Source organism: Sciurus vulgaris, assembly GCF_902686455.1.
Source record: "Sciurus vulgaris genome assembly, chromosome: 7".
NCBI lineage: Eukaryota > Metazoa > Chordata > Mammalia > Rodentia > Sciuridae > Sciurus > Sciurus vulgaris.
Genome location: NC_136467.1, coordinates 86,693,515 through 86,719,321, shown reverse-complemented (window position 1 = coordinate 86,719,321; position 25,807 = coordinate 86,693,515). Strand labels below are relative to the sequence as shown.

The 25,807-nt window shown below is 35.6% G+C and overlaps 1 protein-coding gene across 12 annotated transcripts in view; it reads left to right on the top strand.

Annotated features, from left to right (window-relative positions):
* SENP6 (SUMO specific peptidase 6) overlaps nt 1-7,477 on the top strand; it is a 102,379-nt gene extending 94,902 nt beyond the window's left edge. For 8 of the 12 annotated variants that reach the window (XM_079147463.1, XM_079147460.1, XM_079147459.1 and 5 more), the window contains 5 exons: nt 1,300-1,403; nt 2,452-2,540; nt 3,367-3,435; nt 3,541-3,691; nt 6,953-7,477. In XM_079147463.1, coding sequence (XP_079003589.1) covers nt 1,300-1,403; nt 2,452-2,540; nt 3,367-3,435; nt 3,541-3,691; nt 6,953-7,162 — 623 coding nt within the window. In that variant the 3' untranslated portion in view covers nt 7,163-7,477. Of the gene's footprint in view, nt 1-1,299; nt 1,404-2,451; nt 2,541-3,366; nt 3,436-3,540; nt 3,692-4,388; nt 4,492-6,952 lie in introns of those variants that run through there. The other 4 variants (XM_079147461.1, XR_013765125.1, XR_013765126.1 and 1 more) reach the window with 4 other exon arrangements.
* The last annotated feature ends 18,330 nt before the right edge of the window (nt 7,478-25,807 follow it).

Below are 25,807 nucleotides of genomic sequence, written 5' to 3'. Positions count from 1 at the left end.
ACTTGCTGTTAATAACCCAATTAATAATAACTAACTAATTCTTTATTGCCAGAGGTTTGGGCAAATTTTATTCAAATAAAGATGTTTTAATTTTAAACAAACATGAAAATATAGCTTTGAAAAAGATAAGTTGAAGAGATTATGGTTTGTATAACAAAATAGTTTATCATTGGGCCCGAATAGTTATTGTAAATAGTATGCTTCTGATCATAGTATTTAGGCTTTTGTGTGTCTTTTCAGGAGTACATTTCATTTTGCTTCCTTTGCAACATGTTTATATTAATATTTTAACCCCTTACAACTTAATAACAACCAAAATAAACTTTATATTATCTAAAATACCAAAAAGTCATACTTTATAAATTTTGTACATGATGTGCTCTGTATTAAACAATATTGATATATTTGATATTAAAATCCCTGACTCAGGCCTTACTGCTTTCATATAAATCTTACATTTCTTTGAAACATTTTGTGTAAATAAGCTTCTTTCAGCAAAAGAATTTATTTTTAATGATTTACTTTCTTGAAACAGAAAGGACCCATTAAAAGTAGCCATTTAAGCTTTTTTCTGTGATTCATATTACTTTTTTTGTGGCTGAAGATTGAAACCAGGGTCTTGTGTACACTAGGCAAGCGCTTTACCACTGAGCTACATACATCTCCAGCACCTACAATTAGATTGTGTGGTTTGATGTTTTGAAAAGTCTATGGATGTAACCAGGCATGAAGGAAAATGCATAGTTGGGGAACTTTTCCATAACACTACCACACTAACATGATTATCATTTTTATATTTTCCTTTTTAATTATTTGCTTAAAAACAAGCCTGTTTACTTAATTTAAATCAGTTTTTAAATTTTTATTGTATAATTTTTCATATTTTCAGTTTAAATTTTAAAATTGTACATTATTTTGTGTTCTAAAATTTGCTGGTTTTTGTTATTGAGCATTTATATTATTTTCAGATTGTTTTAATTTCCATTATGAGTTTAAAATATCTGGGATACCTAGTACAACAATGTTTATCTACATATACATACATTATATATTTAAGTATATGCACATTTAAGTCTATAACTGATATGTATCTTTTAAATTTTAATGAGTTTCAGGGTCTAAGTAGTAGAAACAATTCAGTAATTGAGATGTCAATTCAGGTTTTTATTTAAATACTTTTTATTTGTGACCTTACAAAATGAATTTTATATCCTTATCTACTATACCACTGATTAACTACTAGCATTAATTTTAGCTATAGGTATGACCTGTTTTATTATATGTTTCCTGTTGATACAGATGGCTTAAGCAAAATCAGACTAAGCTATGGTGATGAATCAGCTGAAGGTAGTAAAATGCTTGAAGATGAACTCATTGACTTCTCAGAAGATCAGGATAACCAGGTAAAACCTAAAGTCTGGCAAAATACTCTATTGTTTTTATCTAAAGATTTTCTTTACTGTCTTATAAGCAGTTCCTTCAACCAGTAAAAACTCATCCATGGCTTTTGAAATTTGGGTCATACCTCAAAACATAAATTTAGTTTTCAAGTCAGAGATTACCAGGATAAATGTATTAGCACTGCTGTTGTTTAGCTACTGTGATCTGGGCTGGCCTCTAACATTATCTCTGAAAGTTTTAATATAAAATTAATTTCCACCTGGGCTTGGTGGCACACACCAATAATACCAGCAACTCAGGGACCAAGACAGGAGGATCACAGTTGAAGGCCAGCCTTGGCAACTTGGTGAGACCCTGTCTCTATGTGAATTAATAAGTAGATAGAGTGATAAGCTGGGGATATGGTTCAGTGGTAGTGTGCCATTGGGTTTAATCAATCCCAAGTGCCACCAAATGTTTTTATTTCTCTCTCCATAGCCCAGCTACCAGTTCCTCCTCACCTTCCTCTTTTAAAGTATTATTGGATCATACTTTGTAGTCTAACTTGATAGTCAGGAAAATGTTTAAATTTTCAATTATGTAGCATATGAGCATAGAAATATGATTTTTTTTTTCACTTTTTTGGTGATTTTTCATCTAATTTAATGTTTATATGTCTTGAGCAGATAATTTAAGTGACATAACATAGGTCAATTCTAATATACATTGTGAATATTAAGAATAGTATATATTTTTTAGAATATTTTATAGTTTGAGTTAAATAGGACCTTATATTTAAAAATCATAAGAGTCCTACAGCAGATCATTACTTTTTTGACCTTTCTTTAGTTGTTAGGACAAACTGTTTACACAGCAGTAAAGATTGCTTTATATGGTACCCTTTTTTTTTTTCCTTTTTGCTTATGATACTAAAACCAAAAAAACAAATTTTTTTGTGATGTCACTTTGTTTACAACATATGACTGTAGATTTTTTCCCAATATACACAGGTTGAGCATCCCTAATTTGAAATCCATATTTTAAGTACTAATAGCATGCTGTCTCTTATAGGATGATAGCAGTGATGATGGATTCCTTGCTGATGACAATTGCAATTCAGAAATAGGACAGTGGCATTTAAAGCCTACTATCTGTAAACAGTAAGCAATAACTGTATCTTGTAAGCTATATGATAATTTTTATTTCGTTTTTTCTTAAATATTTAATTATAATTCACAAGTGCTATCAGGGTCATTGAGGAAAAGTGGGGCATGCTACCAGGGATCAAGGAGGGGGAGAATGGGTAATCATTTCAGTATCCCATTTGCCCATTTTTCCAACCTCTTCATTAATCCTTAGCACACAGAGAAAGAGAAGAGTCTACTCCAGATCCCCCTGCCACACACACACATTTTAGCTAATAACCTAGACCTCACTCATTTCAGGACCTTTGGCACTACACGTACTTCCTTGGATTTATAACATAGCTGTGTAGAATAGAAGTTTTTTGAAGAATTAAGTGTTCTGCAGTGGAATCCTTAAAACACACACACACACACACACACACACACACCCTAAATTATTAATTTTATGTGATGATTATTTGCTTTAATATCTGTAATAGATCTCAGTTAAAATATGGAATTATTTTCCTTCTTTGACATGGCCCCACTTTTTTTTTAAAGTGGGGGGGTGTTCAAATTTTCGATTGTTTTGTTTTAAAGTATTATTAGGAATCAACTATGAAAGTTTAGTGAAATATATTTATAACCAAGAATTAAATTAATAGTGTACAACTGAATGTTTACTATAACCATCAATACCTAATAGGCTGCTTGGATCTCTAAGGTTTATTTTTCTTCTAGTTTTACTGAGGCAAATAGTGAATTTTGAAGTTTTAAAATTTTATTGTTAATATGCTATAGGTCTTTCAGTGTTTTTGTAACATTGTAAAGTATTCAATTTTTGGCCATTTCTACTCTGCAGACCTTGTATCTTACTTATGGACTCACTCAGAGGCCCTTCTCGGTCAAATGTTGTCAAAATTCTAAGAGAGTAAGTTCAAAATTGCACCTCACCCTTTGTTTTGTATTTGTTAGAGATGAGGCAGTTTATATATTTATATATGTGTATGTTCTTATTATACATGCATTATTGCAGGTATTTAGAAGTGGAATGGGAAGTTAAAAAAGGAAGCAAAAGAAGTTTTTCTAAAGATGTTATGAAAGGCTCTAATCCAAAAGTTCCACAGCAAAACAACTTCAGTGATTGTGGTGTATATGTATTACAATATGTAGAGAGCTTTTTTGAGGTGAGTTTCAGTTTGTTGGATCTGACATAATTGATAATGAACATGTATTTGACTTTATTTTTGTATAATGAACACAGTGAGGAACTGTTTTCCTGTTATTTCAAAATTTATTCCAGGGAGGAAGAATTTATCAGTTGGAAAACTTTTTAAAAAAATTATTTGTGGACTAGGGATATAGCTCAATTGATAGAGTGCTTGCCCTGCATGCACAAGGCCCTGGGTTCAATCCCTAGCACCACAAAAACAAACAAACAAACAAACAAAAAGTATTTGCAATACTGGGAATCAAAGCTAGGTGTACTCTACCAAGGTAGGGCTACATTCCCAACCCTATTTAAATTTTGAGACTGAATCTCCTTAAGTGGCCCAGGCTGACCTCGAACTTGGAATCTTCCTCCCTCAATTGCTGGAATTTTAGGAATGTGCCACCAGGCCCAGCACTAATTGGAGAACTTTTAAGACATACAGGTCACCAGTTCCAAGATATGTTAGACCCCAATTCCAGCACTGATCAGCCTATCCTGTTTACTGGTTCTTTCTACCTTGACCAATCTCTCTTGTAGTTCCTACTGTCTCTTTTCTCTCCTTCACAGAATTTTTGTTTTGTTTTGTTTTGTTTTATACCAGGGATTAAACCCAGGGGTACTTAACCACTGAACCACATCCACAGCCCTTTTTATTTTTTATTTTGAAACAGGGTCTCACTAACTTGCTGAGGCTGGCTTGGAACTTGTCCTCCTGTCTCAGCCTCCTGAACTGCTAAGATTACAAGCGTGCACCAGCATGTCAGCCCTTGAAAAGTAATTGTATTCATTGTCTTCATTTCCTACTTCTCAAATCTCTAAAATCGAGTATCATCTTTACCCTTAATATTAAAATTGTTCTTCTCATAACCACTTAACATTTGACCATTTTTCACTCTTTTCCTTTGACATCAGAGTAATAGTAGCACATATGTCTCCCTTAGATATTCTTTAGTTATCTTGACCCTTCTTGATCCACTATCCAGTGGATGAACCATAAAATCCTGTCTCTTAGTGTCAACCTGTATATTATCTTATCCCTGCTGCCACTTTCCAAGTCCCGTATGCTAGCAACACTATCATAGGCTTCTGTATATATTCCCATTCTTCTCTCATTTTCCTGTTCTTCCTACCTTCTCTTTTTCATAATTGTTTTTCGAAAACCCAAATCTAATCATGTTACTTTTCCTCTTAATTTGTTTTTTAGTTAGCCACCATGATGATGATATTATTATTATTACTAATTTCTCCCCCTCACTGCCTGTACTGGCTTTTTTTTTTTTTTTTTTTTTTTTTGTACCTCAAATTGAACTCAGGGGCACTCAGCACTGAGCCACACTCCCAGCCTTATTATTTTGTATTTTATTTAGAGACAGGGTCTCACTGAGTTGCTTAGTGCCTTGCGTTTTGCTGAGGCTGGCTTTGAACTCTCCATCCTCCTGCCTCAGTCTCCCAAACTGCTGGGATTACAGGCATTCACCATATCTGGCTGTACTATTTTATAATGCCCTTAAGTTTACCAAAAGGGTTCATACAACCATTGTAAAGCAGCCACAGTGAAGGGCTTTCTCCCCTGGGAACTGTCATCTAGGAAAAGTTCAGGGAACCCCCGCAGCTTCCAGGGTCTGCCACATCTCAGGCAGAAGCCATTCCCCTATGCTTGAGAGGCATAGGTCAGTTATTATGAGGTTCCCTCCATCCCTGAGACTCTGGCCTTGTTTGTTACAGCTGTTGCTGGCTCCTCCGTACCTCTAAGACAACCCCAAGTCAACCTTATCCAACCATAGCTTTATTGAATTCAAGAGTGCCCTAAAATTAATTACTAAGAAAAAAAGCCAGACACATGGCTGGTGTTTTTTGTAGAAGCAAAAATGTTCACTTTTTGTTCCAAGTAAATTGTTTCATAACCCAGTATCTTCATCCAGGCTCCCGTAAAAGAGCTGAAATGCTTAGGATACAGCTAAGCACAGCATTCAGAGAAGGTACAAATTTGTAAGATTGTCAGAGCTTCACTCAGCCTCCTTGGTTCTTTCACAGTGAGTGTTTTCCCCCTTTCCATTCCTGCCTTAAACGTTATAGTGTCTTCTTGTTGCTGTTAAGTTAAAGACCAGTATCTTTCAAATGACCTATGATCCAGGATCTATATAAGCTTCTAGCCTCATTTTCTGACCATTTTCATTCTAGCATTCCATATATCAGCCAGCAGAAAGTTATTCAGTTTTTCATATTATATCTTGTCCTTTCTTATCTCTAAGGTTTAGTACATATTTCTTACTGTGATACTCTTCCCCATTGCTCCTGTCATTTCTTGACTGGTTAATGTTTACTTGTTCTTTAGGTTTAGTTTAAACATCAGTTCCTCTTAGAATTGTATTAGCTCTCAGATTTTTATCCTCATAGTGTTCTATACTTTTGTCATAATACTTGTTGTATTCATTGTTTTAATTGTTGAATTCTTTGTCTGGTCTGGGGCTGACACCTTTTTATGAAGGACAAGAAAGTTAAGTGTTTTAGGCTTCAGCCATACAACCTCTGTTGCTGCTCTCAGTCCTACCGTTGTGCAAAAATCCACACACCATATATGAATGAGATTACGTGTTTGTATTCCAATAAAACTATTACATGGGCTAGGAGTGTCATTTAATGGAAGAACACTTGCCCGTCATGCATGAGGCCCTATGTTTGATCCCCAGCATTGCCAAAGAAAAAGAAAGAAAAGTTTATTATTTCTGGAATGCAGAATTTGGCTTAATGGTTGAAGTTTGCCAGCCTCTAATCCAGATTATAAGATCTATACACAGGGGGCTGGGAGTATAGCTTAGTTGGTAGAGTGCTTGCCTCATAAGCACAAGGCCCTGGGTTCAATCCCCAGCACTGCACATTTCTGGTATGCAGCATAGCACCTGGCATATGATAGGTAATGAATAAATATATATTGATTTTTTTTTTAAATCATTCATTTTATTTTTATTTCTATTAGATATAAATTTATAATGTATATAATTTCTTATAGTACATATATATGAATTTGAATATACATGTATGAATAATGAATGCTTAAAATGTTTTTATTAGCTCTTTGTGGTTATACATAGTAGTTGAGTTCATCTGGACAAGCTCAGACATGCATGGAAATCAATTTCAGTTGATACTTTCGTTTTCAACTTTGGACTATTTTTGTGGTTGAAGCTAAAATGTTATTGATTATAATTTTCTAAAAGGCATTTAATCTTTTCAGAATCCCATACTAAATTTTGAGCTACCTATGAATTTAGTGAACTGGTTTCCTCCCCCAAGAATGAGAACAAAAAGAGAAGAAATCCGAAATATAATTCTGAAGCTACAAGAAGGTCAGAGCAAAGAGAAGAAACAGCCTAAGGACAGTTCCTCAACGGAAGCATCTTTAGGTGAAAAAACAGAACAGTACGTCAACAGTGTCTCAGATTGACCAGAAGACTGTTGCTTGTTGCTTTCAGAAACTAAGTGACTTTAAATTTTGGGTATAGACAGTAAAGAATTGAAGTACTCACTACTCAGAGTGATTTGGAGATGTTAATGCTTGTATAAATGTCATATAATTAATTTCCAAAGGAGTATGTATTAAGTAAAAGTCTGTAAATATGTTAATGAGGCCAATTTTTCCAGCATTTATAATTATTTTTTTCACTTGTTAGGAAGCTTTTATGTATTTTCTGTTAATAGTACTTAAAACTGCAACTTCTAAACACAAAATAAATAAAAAAATATTTATAGGAGGAAATGATTAATCTGATATTCTTTAGTGAACTTGTATAGTTCCTTCAGTGGGTTTGATTTATTTTGTGGGAATAGTTAAGTATCTATGATAATCTTTTGACTTTTTACTTTTGTTCTAAAATAACTCAACATGTGAAAATAATATTAAATCTAAGGCACTTTGAACTAAGAAAACATCTTCATATACTTGTATAGCAAGAAAAAGTAACAGCTTTTCAGTTCATACACTCTTATGTGTTAAGAAAATCCAGAAATGTAGTAAATATTTCTAACTTTACACAAATACTTAGGATAAACAGTATTGAGAAATTTAAAGAAAACTACCCTTGAACTATACTACCAAAAAATAACTAGCATACATTATTATAAAATGAATTTCTGAAGACATCAAAGACTCAGGTTAAAACTATTTTGGTAAGTGCAGCTTGAATTTCAAATACCCCACGTTACCTTTCCATATTAAATCTTAAAGTATGCTGCAATCTGTGTGATATAGTTAATTGAAAAACATTTTTAATCTGCATAAACAGGAATTTAAATAGGAATTGCTATTTTTTGTAACAACTTTTGCTATTTTTTATTGCTTGTTTTGATCTTATTTTGATAAAGTATCAGACTTATGCTTGAGTTTTTCAGTGCAAATTATTTTTACATGTAAAAGTACTATCTTTAATCATATAATGCAGCAAAAATCTCCCTTTAAAATGCTAAAATGTGGCGTTAGGGGTATAGCTCAGTGGTAGAGTGCATACTTAGCTCATGTGAGGGCACTGAGTTGAATCCCCAGCACCAAAAAAAATAAAAATACTAAAATGTGAAGGTTTTGATGACACATTTGCAACTCATATAGAGGTCTTGCATATATTTGTAGAAACTATTCCTTATTTTTCAAATGAAATGGTATACATTCTTTCCAGTTGAGACTTGAAATATATATTTTAAGTCATTTTTTGTTTAATAAGTAATGGATTTTTAAATGCAAGTATAAAAAATAATAATTTTAAAAAGGCCATTTCTATAGCAGCAATTATTTTATTTCTAACTTGGCTGGCTCTGGTATTGTGATCAACAACTTAGAAGATTTTCTTGAATTTAATGTAGTTCATGAGTATGTTTGGGGTTGACTAGAAAATCGTTAACATAAAATGCCTATTTAGACACTCAGTGAGTGCAATTTTAAAATGTAAACCTAAGGAAGATCAACATTAGTGATATAGATTATGTTTCTTTGTTACTATGATCTTAACATTTTTTATTTCTGATTATTTCTTTTTAGTAATCCCTTAGGGCTAGTAGGTTAGATAATTAGTTCAGATATGAAAAGCAAAGGTTGTATGGCATAATGCTTTTGGCTCTCTATTCAAGCTAAGACAAAAAAGAGAGATCCTTTTTTAAAAATAATACCTAAGTTTTTTCAGTGAACTGTATTTTGCCAGAATTTGTTGGTACTGAAAAAAACTATTCCAGGGGCTGGATGTGGTGGCACATGCCTGTAATTGCAGCTGTTCTGAAGGCTAGGCATGAGAATCACTGAGCCTGAGAGATCAAGTTCAGCCTGGGCAACATAGATTCTGTCTCAAAAAAAAGAGAAGCTATTATAAAATGTCTGTTTGTTTTCTTTTAATTTCAGGTGGTTACATTTTATACTCAGATAATTTTTGATAAGCTAAAATTATAACTTGTCCCTTGGGCCCAACTCTTGTCAGTATTTTAATTTTAACATGAAAAATATAGATTGATGTATGTCAATTTTCTAGAGGTATAGATATTACTCAGATATTTGATGGTATTTGTCTCACCCTGTGTGAAATTTTATTTTTGAAAGTAATGCTAATGACTTTGCATTATATATTGCATATATATTGAAATCTTTGGAGGTTATCAGGTTGCACTTAATAATTATGTACTCTGGTACCTTCTATATGTAGTTTAGAGTGGATATCAGCCTTTTAAAATGTGTGATTAATAAGTATTTAGAAATTGTGAAACAACTTTAAGGTCTAGCGGTTTGCTACTGGACACTGAAACTGCATGATGAGTATCTGGTGTCTTAACTAATTAGATAGATCTGTTGTATTGGTTTTCTTGTTGGATAGAATAACAGTTAATCATTTTTAGAAGAGTTTTAGATTACTTGCCATAAAATTTGTATGTGTCTTAGCTCTTGGTAGTTTAGGAGCAAAAGTGATGTTTAGTCCCTTCCCTTTAAAGTTGCTATACCTACTTCAGAAAGTTGAAAACTTAATGATTATTTCAAGTTCACTTAAGCCTAAAACAGTTAGCTTTTGTTTGCATAGTAACCTGTACTCACACACTTAGTCGATTAAATGTAGGAGGTTTTATTTGAAAACACAAATTTACCTAAATTGCATCTTGTTCTAAGTCACCAAAATGAATTCAATTTTTTTAAAAAACTATCCATAATCTCTGAAGACTATAAGATATAATGTAAAAAGAATAACAGTTTTAATTTCCTAAAAATTAAAAATGTACTTGAAAGTCTTAAGACAATTCACTGGAAATAATAAAGAATATATTTTAATATCTAATATAAGATCAAGAGTTGGTATAGTAAAGTTACGGAAATGTTAACAGTGGAAAAGAAAAACTTGGTCAGAAGAAACAGTAGCTTACAGAGACAAGGCTGTGCGGTGCTGTATGTCTGGAACAGATACAGGTATCAGAGATGCTCTACAGATTAGAGCAAAACGAAAGTGAGGAGATTATTTTGAGGGCATATCCAGCCTGTCTAGTCAAGCAGATGTAAATATTTTACCAATAAGACAACCAAATGTACAGAGAAAACCAGACTGCACTGGGAAGTGTTACCTGTTTAAAAAAAAAGAGTGCTGAGATAATCCAAAAGGAGTTTTTAATAGGAGGAATTGGTTGACCAAGTCAAAGCACTGTGAAACTTGGAGAAAACTAGCCCGATCATCTCGATAAACTAGATCAAGGGATAATGGCAGACTCCTCTCAATTAGTGTTAAGGAAATCAAGGTGCAGTGGACTCAAAGATGCCATACACCCCATGGTCTGAAACAGAAAAATTAAAAGTTTAGAGGTTTTTATTTTTATTGAAAATGATTACAGTTAAATTGTCCTTGTTGCAGATGATTACAGTGAGGAGGATAGTGTCCAAAACCAGAATTTTTATGTAGAAATATGCATGAAACTCATCAGGGGAGCTTTTCAAACTGCACATGCCCAGGTTTCAAACCCAGTGGTATCAATTTTCCAGGTATTTCTGGTGCACACCTGCAGCAAACCATCAATTTGAAAGGATTTTTGTCCCTGACCACTTTCAAATTTATGGTTCCAAAGATAATGAAGCTTTGTATTTCTTACCCCTCAGATCCTTCACCTTTCCACCCTCCCACACACACAATTTTCACTGAAAATTTGATTGATGAGGTCATTAAATTGTTACTAAGCCTTTACTGGCAAATATCTTGATTTTTAAAAGGAAGAAAGTAAAATCTGCAAATGATGAAGTAGTATAGTCATTTTTTTTTTTTTTTGGATACTCTGGGGATTGAACCCAAGACCCCATTCATGCTAGTTAAAAGCTCTACCAATGAGCTATATCCCTAACCCAAGTTTGAGTTATTCTTTTGATAAAGATTCTTGAATGAACCACCACATGGATGGTTTGTGAAATCTTCAAAGCATAGGTTACTAGGAGCCATAGGACCAATAAAAGCAAAATTATGGTTTTTGTTTAGTTTTTAATAGGATTTTGAATTAGTCAATCTGTAGAATATAGACAGATGAGAAGTTCTCAAAGTGTGTTTAATAACTAGTTTTGATAAATAATAGATTCAAGTTCGTTGTGAAAACAGTTTAAACCAAGTTAAGTGGGTTTTCTTACACTGCTTCCTAAAGCTTTTAATATGCTAATGTACAGAGATATTAAATAAGAGGAAAATACAAACCATGCATACTGTAGCATTGACCATATCTAACTCTTTCTCTTTTGGACTGAACTTATAAATACTACCAGTCAGGAGATAGTTAACTTTGAGCTATCTGTGAACTGAACTTGAAGAGAAGATGCTTTTTAAACTCAATTTTTTTTTAACGTTTTATTAATACTTGGGTGTATGATTTGGAAATCTAAAAATAAGTAGTGTCTTGATGAGTGAGGTTTTATAGTAAGTGTTTTTCTTTAACCATGATGAAAATATTTACAAATTATTTTATACAAGTAATTCTAGGTGAAAAATGGATTTTGGTGATAACTAATCTCTTATAAGAGCATCAGATCTCCTAAACTCCAAAAATTGTGTAAAAATATCAAAATAAGTTGATTATCTGTAGACTTTTCATTCTACCTGAACTCTTGACTGCAAGATTAAATCTTCCCTGATTTAGTACTTCATCCTCCATTACTTTAGAATTAAACGACAATAGATGATCTTTATAAGCATTTTTTTCCTAAAGAAATCTGTGCAAAAAAGTACTCAATAAGCTACAAAGTATTATTAATATACTTCTGATTTTTTTCTCCAGTAACTGAAAAATTATTCAAACCTGCTAAAATGTATTATCATAATTAGCTTTATACATGCTAACAGCAGAGAATTTGATAAAACAGCAAATTAGATGAAATTATCCTTAAATATTGAATAAATGTTATGAGTCCGTACTTTGTACTAAGTGCTGGAGGTTAATATGGAGCCAAAAAGACACCATTTTTTTTTTTGGAGCTTCCTTATAATGTGTTAGGAAATACAATAATTTTAATCAAGTGCCATTCAGGAAACGCATAGAATGTATTAAGATAATATAGTCTGTTCTGGGAAGGTTAGAGACTTCCTGAAAGTGTGACATTTGAACTGGTGATAGATAAAATTGAACAGTGCAGGCAGAGAAAAGAGGAATATCAGTTGAGGGCTATACAAAGGCCCTTAAGTAGGAAGATATGTGATTTGTCCTCATGATAATAGCCTCATTTATTAAGCACATACTAAGTATTAGACATTGGTCTAAGTGCTTCAGCTGAATGAATTAATTTATTCGTCACAGTGACCTTATATAAAATATGTACTGTTAATACTCCCAATTTATGGGACTGTTTGGTCCAAAGAAAATTATCCCCGAAAGACTGGGCTTTGAATTCACAATCTTACCCAAAGAGGCTAGATTAACCTGTGCTAGATAGAAAATGATAATAAATAAGATGACCATATTTTTTTAGAGATGCAATGTGCCATGTTTATTTTTGAGAAACAGGGTGTCTGGAGATTCATTAATTTTTTTTTTGTTGTTGTTGTTGTGTTTTTTAATGTTTCAGCATTTTCATGATTTTTTAGAAGGCCTGTGTAACTGGAGGTCAGTGAGGTAGAAAGGGAGACTGGGACTAATCACAGGGCCTTAACATTCAGGATTTTGGTCATTATCCTAAAACATCACTGTTACTTTCCAAACAGAAGTAACATGACCTACTGTAAATGCTGAAATTATCAGTCATGAAAGTATTAGATGGGACAAGAATGATTTTAAGCCTCTACTATAGTAATTAAACTACTTATGAATTACTGTATGTAGGGTTAAGGATAAAATTATACCTGCAATCATAGGAATACTGGAATAAGACATAAATAATTTGGATATTTCACTTAAATTTTTTCTTTTAGGAACATGCAACAAGAACAGAAAAGGGTGTTCTTTTGTCCCAATATTATAGCTGAGAAATGGAGAGAAAATAACAAATCGAAGATATTAAAGTTTTCTTATTTTAAAAAAAATGAACATCACAAGAACAGAATTGACATTCCATTGTTTTCACAAAAAAGTACTATATGACAAATATATTACTTAAATTTGACCTCATTGGGCCAGGTGCAGTGGCATATACTCCGGTAGCCTCAGCAACTTAGTGGGGCCCTGTCTCTAAATAAAGAAGAAGAAAAAAAAAGGAATTGGGGATGTGTGGTTCAGGAGTTAAGCACCTCTACGTTAAATTCCCAGTACAAAAAAAAATTAAAAATTAAATAAAATTTTGACCTAGTTGGGCAACATCTGCAAACATGCTTCTTAAGGAAAATGCCCAAAGTACCTGTACCAGTTAGTTATATTTTGTACTAATTACTTGCTCTCTTCCATCCTGTTCTCCTGTCACATATAATTGGATTTAGGATGGATACTTGATCTAAAGGAAAACTGGTTTGTAATCACATGACCTAGGAAGTTTTTACACCACTAGGATTGGTGCACACCTGTAATCCTAGCAACTGAAGCAGGGAAGGGGGTTTAGGCAAGTTCAAGGCCAGCCTCATAATTTAGTGAGATCCTGTCTCTAAATAAAAAAGGACAGGATGTAGCTCAGTGGTAAAACACCTCTGGCTTCAATCCCCAGTACCAAAAACAAAAATCAACAACAAACAAAATATGCCAAACAGATCTGGTCATTGGGAATTAGATTGAAAGTAGGAAAGAATTTGCAAATTGGAAGAGAATGCAGTGTGTTAAAATTAGTAATAATAGTACTTCATTTCTAAGATGGACTCCCCCCCCCCCCCCACATTTTTACCTCTAAAATAGGGCTACATCTTACGAAATAAGAAACTTGAGCTCACATCAGAATCATATGGGAACTTGATGAAACACATGCCTGGTTCCCAGAGTTTGTGATTGAGGAGGTCTGCAATGGGACCTTAAATGTTCATCTCTTAACAGGTTCCCAGGCAAAACACACTTTGAGAAACACATTATATGGATTCTTTGTAGTGTTTTCTGTCTTTTTTGTGAAAACTTCTTGATGCAGTTAGGACCAAGAAAGCACCAAGCATTGGAGCATCTGAATTCAAAGAAATGCTGTATGAAATTATTTTATCCTATACAAGAATATTTTATCTGTAATTACAAGTAAATGTGAATAACAGGCATGTGATCACATGATAAAGTTTTGCTTTTTTTTAATTGTTATAGTCTGGATTTTTCTTTCCTTTATAACCTATTTCAGCATCTTGGTATGTAGTCTTTAGTACTTTTTGCCAGATTCATACATAATTTTTCTATACATCTCTATATATTAATATATGTATGAAGGTACATTTGTTAATTGTTTTTCTTATAAAAACTAGGATAATTATATAAACATTTTTCAGAATCTTTCTTTTGTCTCTCAGCAATATTTTGTGTAACTTATTTCACCATTTTCTCACTCTGTCGGTTCCACTAGACTTGGTTATATTGTGATAACAGTTCTAAAATCTCAGGACTCAAAGAGGAAAACAGAAGAGTTCTGCTTATGGGTTAGTTACTCAGCTACCCAGACTAAAGCTGTGCACTGATGTCAGCTTTCACAGCAATTGGAGAGTGGGAAGAGAAAAATGGTGGGCTAGACATTGAAGCCGAAAGCTTCTACCCAGTGAAGCTCCGTCAGTGCCACTCACACTACACTGGCCTGGGCAAGTCAGTGTGTACTTCTAACTTCAGAAGGAACAAGGAAATTTACTTTTACAGTGTTTCCAGAAGAAAAGGAATATTTTTTTGTGACTACCATATCACTAATGCATTCACTGTTCTAATTTCTGCAACCATGAGCATGTAATCTGTCTCCCTGTTTCTTTTTATGCAGGTGGTTTTATTTCTTTAGAATAGATTCCCATGGATTGGATCAAAGGTCACATATATATTTTTAGTGTTTATAGATCTTAAATTGTTTTCCAAAGGGATAAAATAATTTATATCTCCTAATTTTTTTAAAAAAAATTTCCAGCCAGGTGCAAAAATATTTTGTGTCTAATAATAAAGGTTTTAAATATGTAATCCCAGTGGCTCAGGAGACTGAGACAGGAGGATTGCAAGTTCAAATTCAGCCTCAGCAATTTAGCAAGGCCCTAAGCAATTTAACAAGACCCTGTCTCTAATTAAAGACATAAAAAGGACTAGGGATGTGGCTCAGTGGTTAAGCGCCCCTGGAGTTGATACTTGGTACCAAAAAAAAAAAAAAAAAAAAAATTACAGTATTACCTGTATGCCACCAATAATGGGTACTATAGCCCCTTTTTAGTTTGTAAGTATTTTGTATAAAGTTATTTTGTTATTACTTTGATTTGTACTTCCCCAGTCATTACTTTAAATGCAAGCACTTTTTTCATGATGGCTGTGCTTATCATTTGTTCATCTTTTTATTGGATTAATTTCCTTTTTTAATAATTTTTAAACCTTATGTGTAAGTTACATTGCCATCTGTATTACTAATGTATTTTTTCAATATTATTTTGCTGTCCATTTTATATTTCCCAAAGCACAGTTTTTATTTTTATATATCCTTTGAGTTTTCCATCATGATTAAAAACCTCCTTCTTGACTCAGGATAGAACATATAATCACATATTTCTTAGAAGAAAAATGTAAGTAATAAAAAAATTTGTTTATGGCAAATGATAATTGTAATTTTTAAGAATTTCTTCAAGATAGCCAGGCATGGTGGTGCACACCTGTAATACTAGCAGTTTGGGAAGCTGAAACAGAAGGATCCCAAGTTCAAAGCCAGCCTCAGCAACTTAGTGAGGCCCTGTCTCAAGATAAAATATAAAAAAGGGCTAGGGATGTGGTTAAGTGCTGCTGGATTCAACCCCAGTACCACCTCCTTCCCCCCAAAAAAAAGAAAAGAAGAAGAAAAATATCAGAACTGATTTAGGAAGTAGACAACTTGATTAGCCTATGTACAAGTACTTAGGAAATATTGACAATATGTTAAGAGACTATTGACGGTGAGCAAGGACTAAATCAATTCTTATCTTTGAACTTTCCAGGCCATGAAAGTATCCAAGTTTATATATGAAGCCAATATACTGTCAATAAAAAATTCTAGTAAAGATTGGTATCAAAAAGTAATAAATAGGGTTAGCAGTGTAACTCAGTGGCAGAGCACTTGCCTAGTATGTGAGAGGCCCTGGGTTTGATCCCTAACACCTCCCTCAAAAAACAAAAGAAACAAGTAATGTACTAAGTGGCAAAAAGTAAAACCATTTAAACTAATATCAAGAACTAGATAGGGGGGCTGGGGAGATAGCTCAGCTGGTAGAGTGCTTGCCGCACAAGCACAAGGCCCTTAGTTCGATCCCCAGTACCGCAAAAAAAAAAAAAAAAAAATAAGAACTAGATAGGGTCACTTCTACTTAAAATGATAGTAAATGCATTATGATAAAAAAAAAATTTTGAAATAATTGATATAAATTTGGAAAATAAAAGGAACATTTATGTTGATTAGGTGATTATGAGTCATACATGTAGGAAACATAAAAAAAAAAAAAACATGAAAACAAAATTAGAAAATTGGGTACAGTGCCTGGAAAAATATACCAAAAAGCAATTCTAACAATGAGAATACAGAATAAGAACTAGAAACTGGGTTTGATGACTCATGCTTGAAATCCTAGCTACTTGGGAGGCTGAGGCAGGAGGACCACAAGTTCAAAGTCAGCCTCAGCAATGTAACAAGACCCTGTCTCAAAATAAAACTTGTAAAAAGTGTTGGGGTGGTAGCTCAGTGGTAAGTATTTGCCTAGCATGTGTATCCATCACCAAGAGGAAAAAATAAGGAAAATGTCTCAACTAGTCGGGTGTTTTTGTTTTGGCTTTTTGAGGTACTGGAGATTGCACATGTTGGGCAAGCCCTCTAACACAGAGCTACATCCCCAGCTGTGGAGAGCAGTGATCTAAATCATGGCTTGTCTGACTCTTGTGGCTATGTTTGTGCTGGGAGCTGCCTGTGCTAAGGTGTAGGTCAAGATGCCCCAGTTGGTATGGTAATACTGGCCAGGGGGCTATGGGTGAAGGCACATGGCTTTATCAGTTGAGGCCTTGAGTTCAGCACCTTCTCCCAGGGATAGTGATTTCTAAGCAAAACAAGATGACCCTAATGTCTCGCCAGTCCTGCCTCCTTCAGATGGCCTGCTTTGCTGACACTTTCCCACAAATAACTTTTTGATGAAACCTATATAATACACATGCTGAGCTAGCTCTGGAGTCAGTCAAACTTCAACAGGGGTTGGCTACCCACCTGGTCTCATTTTTTTCTCCCTATGTATGTCTTCTTTATCCTCTCATCACCCCTCCTTTCTTGAATAAATGCCCAGGCACCCAGTCCTTTTCAAAATTTTATCTTGAGACAGGATCTCTCTAAATTGCCCAGTCTGGCTTTGAATTTGCAATTTTTCTGCCTCAGCCTCCTGAGTAGCTCCGTTTATAGGTGTGTGCCACCACACCCAGATATCTATATTTTTTTCTTTTCTAAAAAGGTCTACCCGACTAGATCTTGTGTTTGATCTACAGCACTGGGGTGGGGATGGTGAGATGGTAGAATAAAACAAAGAAGAAGGAACTTTTATTTGAAATATAACATTGTGACATACTAAGAAAAATATATTTGGTCTCTGTCCTCAGTTTCTAGCAGGAAGCTTCTAAAACCTTTGTAACTTTTTTTTTTAAATTTTTTTTTAATTGTAAACAAATGGGATACATGTTGTTTCTCTGTACATGGCGTAAAGGCATACCATTTGTGTAATCATAAATTTACATAGACCTTTGTAACTTTTTGAATGATAGGAATATCATTTGTTATTTTGTCCCCAGTGTTTGAAATGACTTAGGAGTAATAAAGCAGAGAGTGTCTTTAGTTGTTCATAACAAGCTGTGTTCAACTACATGCCTGAATTTGTATTAATAAGACAACTTTTGTCACCTCTCTTAGCATGAGAGGGCTAGCTGCCAGAGGAATGTGATTAGCAGGTTAAAACTTTTAACCCCTATTAAATCAAACTCAAACTGTAAAAGAACTTTATTTGAGGTCTTAGAAATTGCAATTGGATAGACACAGATTTAAGATATCTCTAGATCTGTGTTCCTAAGGAGGCAGGAAAGTGGTAGCTTTGTATAGGCAAGCACCCCTGATTTATTATAAAACAGTAAAATTTTTTTGGTAAGAAACAAATAGTGTTCAGAAAGAATGGGAGCTATATGATATAAACTACATAACTGGTGGAAGATCAAAGAATGTACATACATAATAGAAGGGTCCATAAAATCAGAGTCCAATAACTTTTTGACAGGCATCTTGAATATCTCTGGACACTATGTAATTAATTATCCCATCATTCCAGATGTCTGCAAAAGGTCAAGATAACCCAAGTCTTCATTTCCAGGCAGCAGTCTGAGATGTGCATCAGTCCTCTTAAAGGCCTCCTGACTCCATTTTGAGACACTCTAAATGTTTTCATAATGATTTTCCTTTTATTTTCTCATTCAAACCAGACCATTTAGGAAAGGAGAGTGACTAGAGACTGACTAAATTACCATTGGCTAATGATTTAATCAGTCATGCCTCCAAAGTGAAGCTTCCGTAGAAACTCTATAAACTTCAGGGTTCAGAAAGCTTCTGGGTTGGTGAATGAATTCATGTGTTGGAGGATGGCATGTCTGCAAAAGACATATGCTATAGTTTGAATGTATTGGAATCTTAATTCCCAAATTCTTATTTTAATAGGTTTGGAAGTGGGCTTTTGGGAAGTAATTAGTATTAGATGAGGTCATGAGGGTGAGGCTCCCATAAGAAGAGGAGGAGACCTGAGCTAGCATACATTCTCGGTCTCACCGTATTATATAGTCCTCCATGTTGTGATGCACCATGAATGTCCTCACCAAAGGCCAACAAATTGATATTGAACTTCCCAGCCTTCAGAATCATGAGCTAGATAAACCTCTATAAGTTACACAATTGTAGGTATTTTGTTATAGCAATGGAAAGGTACAAAGAAAATGAAAGTGTGGAACCCTTTCCCATACATCTTGCCTTCTTATCTCTTTCATTTAAGTAAATGTTTCCCTGAGTTGTGTGTCATTTCAGCAAATTATCAAACCTAAGGAAGGGGTCACAGGATCCCTAGATTATAGCTGAAACTATATCAGAATAGCATCAGATAAACTGGGACTTGTCAATCTGAAGTAGGGATAGTCTTGTGGTATTGAGCCATTAACCAGTGAGTTCTGACACTGACTCCAGGAAGACAAGAGTCTGAATTGAACTGAATTGTAGGACACCAAGTTGGTGTAAGAAGAGTTGGACAATGGCACAACCTGAAGTAGAACCCCATACATGTGATATCGGAAGTACTCTGTGAGGGGGACTGGGAGTTAGCTTAGTGGTATAATGCCCAAGGTCTTGGGTTCAATCCTCAACACTTTCCCCCAAAAGTATTCTGTGAATGTATAGGAAAATAAGTAAATGTTTCTTTTACAATTTTACATGTACAGAAACAATGCACAAAGCTGGGTACTATGGCATGCACGTGTAGTCCCAGCTACTCCAGCTGAGGCAGGAGGATTGCTTGAGCCCAGGAGTTCAGGGGCAGCCTGGACAACATGGTGAGCCTCCATCTCTAAAGAAGGAGAAGAAGAAGAGGAGGAGGAGACCAGTACACAGAGCATGATTGAACATACAGTGTAATAAAAAATAATAACATGAACCCACCTATGTAACCCATCACCCAGGTAAAAAAAATAGAGCATTACCATTATCTCAGAAGCCTTCTCCACATCCTTTTTTCTCCTCCTCTTTTTTTGGTGGTCATTTTATTTTATTTTTAGTTTCTGGAATTGAACCCAGGGGCACTTAACCACTGAGCCATATCCCCAGCCCTTTTAAAAAATTACTTTATATATTTTTTTTAGTTGTCAATGAACCTTTTATTTTTTATTTATTTATATGTGGTGCCAAGAATCAAACCCAGTGTCTCATGCATGTTAGGCAAGCACTCTACCACTGAGCCACAATTTCAGCCCCTTGAGGCTGGTTTTTTAAACTTTTGATCCACCTGCCTCAGCCTCCAGAGCCGCTGGGATTACAGGCATTCACCACAAAGCCCCGTCACTTTTTCATTTTAAGATGGGTCTCACTATAGGTTGCTGAGGCTGGCCTCGAACTTGGGATCCTCCTGTCTCAGTCTCCTGAGTAGCTGGGATTACAGGCAGGCATGGGCCACTATGACCAGCATCACATGCCTCTTCTTACTCAACTAATCCTTTTTAATATCTTTTTTTTTTCCCCCTAGTACTGGGGATTGAACTTAGGGGCATTTTACCACTGTGCTACATTCCTGGCCCTTTTTACATTTTATTTTGAGACAGGGTCTCATTAAGTTGCCCAGGTTGACCTCCAAATTGAGATCCTCCTGCCTTGGTCTCCTTAGTCACTAGGATTACAGGTATGTGCCACCATGCCTGGCTTAATATGTCATTTTGAATAACTAATAGAAGTGACATTTCAATTATTAGGTTAATGCTCACCAGACATTTGATCCCCACACATCCATAATAACACTATCTTGCCCCATCAATGCTGGGCTTGATTATTTGACTTTTTTTGACCAATGTAATGTGGGCAGAAGAGGGCTAATTCTAAGCATAGGTTTTAAGAGGTACCATGTTTATGAACTCTGACATAAGGAGAATGTGTCCCAGGTAGATACTGCGCCTTTATCTTCAACACCAGAATGAAACATGAAACAGACTAAATTGACAAACAGCCTGAACAGTGCCCCCACATAATTTTCAGGAAGAAAATAAATGCTTTTTGTATATACTATTGAGGTTCTGTTGGCTACACAGCAGAAACTGTCTAATATAATAATTATTGGGTAAGTCTCAATAAAATCTATGTGAATTAACTCAGGTTATTACCCTGTGAATTCATTTAATGCTTTGTCCACTTCAAATTTAGGATTATTATTAACTGTAGGATAATATTTAACTCTGACACATATTCAATTAGAAACTTCCTGGTCAGTGATTTCTTGATACTTCCTTGATCTATTTCAAGATACTACTATTTTTAAGGCAAGGAAACCAGCAACTACAAAGCTTTTCACTCAACACATTTTTCAGAAAGAATATTGTGTATCCCCAATGTCTTTAGTACTTACTTCCCACTCTCAGTGTTTTTTCTTTTTGTATTAATTATGGTAACTTTTGTATTATATAGTATCAACTTTGCATATTGCACTCATAAACTTGAAAAAGGGCAAAATTTTCCTTTTTGATATTTTTGTAAGAGTAACAGACTATCTTACACATGTGAAACTAAAGAATAAATTGGTGAAAATTAAAATTATAAGTACTGTGAAATTTTATTCTATAGAAAAATCAGATAAAAGGCATATATACTTTATAGAGATATAATCATCTGTGAAAATGACTTAAATCTATTGATTAATTATTTTATGGAGTTGGGGATCCTGAGCCTCATACATGATAGGCAAGCACTGTTACACCCCATCCCCTAAATTTAAATCTCATGTTCCCATGGAGAATTGAACAAAGCTCCCTCTCTTCTATGACATAGAGGCTTTAAAATATTCTAAAACTGATCATCTAAAGGAGTCCACTGTCAAGAGTATGAACCTGGTAAAGCTAAAGCTCATTCAGCTCAGCTGTTCCACAAATGTTTACTGACTGTGCCTTTTATGCTCCAGCTAATTCTGTATATCCAAAGACCAGCAAGACAGTGAGATCACAGACATGTAAATAAAATTGGCGAGAGCTGGTTCCTTATCTTGGTGGCCCCACAACTTGGAATCAAGTGCTATTATACTTACTCATATTATTCATTGGGTGTAAAAAGACCAATATCCTAAGGTCATCAGAATTGTTTCCAGGATCCCTATAGATACTGAGATCTAGAGATGCTCAAGTCCCTTATAAAAAATGACATAGTATTTCAGTGTAACCTAAGCACAGAGTCCTGTATACTTTAAATCATCTCTAGATTACCTGTAATACCCAATACAATGTAAATATTATGTTAACAGTTGTTTTACTGTATTTTTTAGGGGGAAATGATAAGAAATATGAGACAACCATCATAGGCCTAAGTATATAATACATGATCAATGTACACAAAGCATGTACTCTAATATTGAACTACATCTCTATCATAAAATACTGAGTTTTATGAAATTAGAAATTCTGCCAGGTGCGGTGGTGCATATCTATAATCCCAGCAACACAGGAGACTGAGAATTCAAGACTTGCCTCAGCAAGTCAGTGAGACCCTGACTGACTCAAAACAAACAAACAAAAAGGACTGGGAATGTGGTTCAGTGGGTAAGCTCCCCTGGGTTAAATCCCTGGTACCAAAAAAAGAAGAAATATTTTGCCCAGGTTGGCACAATGGCATGTGCCCGTAATTCCAGCTACTGTGAGACTCTAACGTGGGAGAATTACTTGAGCCCAGGAGTTCAAGACCAGCATGGGCAACATAACAAATCAAGGATCTCAGTTTAGGAATCCCTAGGATAACACAAGGTGATCCAGGGAATGGTTTTACAAACATTTAATGGGTCAGAGCAAAGCTGTAAAACTTAAAAATATGAAATAAATTGTAGAGTTTGAGCAATAAATAAGACAGTCACATTCACTATGTTTAACAACAGTGTACACAATTTCCTAGAATTAATTATCTAGCCATTTATTCATTCATTCATCTCATTTATTCAACAGCAGTACTAACGGCAGACATTATTTGATGAGTGCTTAATTAATGAGTGCCTACCATATGAAGCACTAGGGACACAAAGAAAACACTTTCACTCTGCCCTCAAAGAGTTTATAGTCCAGTTGGGGAATACCTATAAATAAACTTAAGTAGCAATGGTGAAATATGTGTTAGAAAAGATATATGTACAATGGGTACTAAGTGAGACAAGAGAAAGAGTACCAAATTGCACCTAGGTTTTATCACAAGGGGGTTTAGGGAAAGCTTCTTGGAGGGGACAAATAGGCTTTGTTCTAAAGGATTAATTGGATTTAGCCTGGCAAAGCTCCAGTGTAATACATAGCATAGCGGTCTGTTCAAGACATAGAAGCACTTCAGACTGGCTTGAATGAAGTACAAGAAATAGAGAGAGGCAGTAGTTTGAAATGAGATTGGACAGGTAAGCAGGGATAGGAAGTGATTCCACAGGCAGGAATGAAACATAATGTGAAGAAACCTGTTTTAGTAGAGCTTCATGGAACTTAGACTGGGGTCCATATGACCAAAGAAAAGGCATTCAAATTTAATTGAAAATCAATCAATCAATCAATCAATCAATCAATCAATTTCCCCTGTGCTAGTCAAACAAAAACAGCCAGTTTTGTGACTGGTGGTTAAGTCTTAAGGTTGGGGCTGAGGGTGTGTAGCTCAGTGGCTGAGTTCTTGCCTAGAAGCCCTGGATTTTAAATAAAAGAGTAGATAATCAGATTTTTGAGATAAACTGGTGGCATTGTAGAGAGCAGGATAAAAGAACAAGGCTGTGGCTTGGGAAATATGTTAGGTGGCTACTGTAGTATACACTTCTTGAAATGATGGTGACCTGAAACAAGATAATGGTAGTACCTATGAAGAGGAACTGGATACAGTACAGAGCTATGGAGCTAGAAAGCAAAGACTCTCTAACTACTGGAGGTGGGGGGATGAAGAAGACAAAAAAAATCAGTCATTTGTTACAAAAAACATTAAAATGTAATGGCTTCCATTGATTTCCCAAAGGCTTTTAATAGTAAATTCAAATTAAGTCAAAGCAGTGTACTGAACTCACTGAGATCTTCAAAGTTTTAACTCATTAGAAAATGTAGAGTTTTTTGGGGGGTGGTGGTGGTGCTACCGGGGATTGAACTCAGGGGCACTCCACTACTGAGCCATTTCCGTAGCCCTATTTTGTATTTTATTTAGGTGCTTAGCACCTCACTTTTTACTGAAGCTGGCTTTGAACTCCATCCTCCTCTGTAGCCTCCCAAACTGCTGGGGTTACAGGCGTGAGCCACCTCCACTGGCTGAAAATGTAGTTTTAATATAATTTCAGATTTATCTCATGGCAATCTGGAATTAAACTTCTGAGATTGCTGTAAATTATTTCCTTTCTTGTTTTCTCTTCCTCTTTCTTACTTCCCTATTTTATCATATTAATCAAAAACTTTTTTTTTTTTTTTTTTTTTTTTTTTTGGTGGTACTGGGGATGGAACTCAGGGCATTGCATACTAGGCAGGCACTTTACCATTGGTTAGGTAGCCACCAAACCAATTTTCTAGGCTGCAATCTTGTCCCCTTCTAATCCAATCTCTACAATGTCACCAGTTTTTTAAAAAATAAAAGTATGATCACCTACTTCCTTATTTAAAATTCCATAATGGCACTCCAGTTACATTAGTATAACGTCCAAACCCCTTAATTTTATTTTGAGACCGGGTCTTGCTAAATAACCAGGGCAGCCTCAAACTTGCCATCCTCCTGCCTCAACATTCGGTTCCTATTTTATTCTTAATATCTTATTGTGTTTCAGCTGTATGCTAAATTTTCTCATCAGAAGGCAACTTTTCGCCAAGAGAACCTTGGGGCCTCTGAATATCTGAAACTTGTCTTTTCAGAATCTTCTGATTTCTTGAAATTTCCAAATGGTTACTTGTAAATGTTATAAATGTTGTAGAAAAGGGTCACTCATGTGTAAGTACTTAGCTTCTCCTCCGCCCCTCAGCAGACTTTTAACATCATAATCAATTATTTCCTTTTCTTAAAAGTTTCATTTCATCCTAAAGGCAATGTATGTTTTCGGTGTAACTCAAATTTTCATAAACTTCATATTTAATTTTAAAAGATGACTCACTGATGTGTCACTTTTAAGGACAGTAAAATTAAGTAACTAGAAAGGTGCTCAAAATACTACGGCGGGGTGGGTGGAAGCCGAGGGCAAAGAAATGCAAAATTTCCATTTCTGGCCTGGTCCTCCAAAGGCCAAACAGTGTTCGCTGTTGAAGAGGCTTACTCCCCGCGAAGGGCTGTCCTGCCCAAGTCAACCCGGCTTCTGCTGACTATGCAGCGGTGCTTTCCTCTGCCGCCACGCAGCCTAACTCCCACCAGCCCAGGAGCGGACACCTGGGCCCTGGATCCCTAGCTTAGCGCACAGTCTTGCCAGGCGCGGCGCGGTGCGCCCGAGTCCTCATCCACTCGGAGCAACTTCTTTCTCCTTGAACTAATTCTTGCTGTTGCCACTGCCCAGTCACGGCATCCAGTATAAGAGAACCTGCTTTGCTGGGACTGGAAACAATTACCACTGCAAAGGAAGCCTTTCCGCGGGGGAGGTAGAAGGATTCCCAGCTTGGCCAGAGGCAGCACCTCCCTGCGCCGCCGAGCGCCCACCCAGCTGCAGAGGCTGGGCGCCGGCCGCCTGGGCCAGCCGAGGGCGGGGCGGCCCGGGAGCCCGAGCCCCCTCCCGGAGCGCGCCCCCGCGCCCGCGCGTCCTGCAGGCCCGCCCCGGTCCGCGGGCCCCCGCCCCCTCGGGCGCTCCGTAGC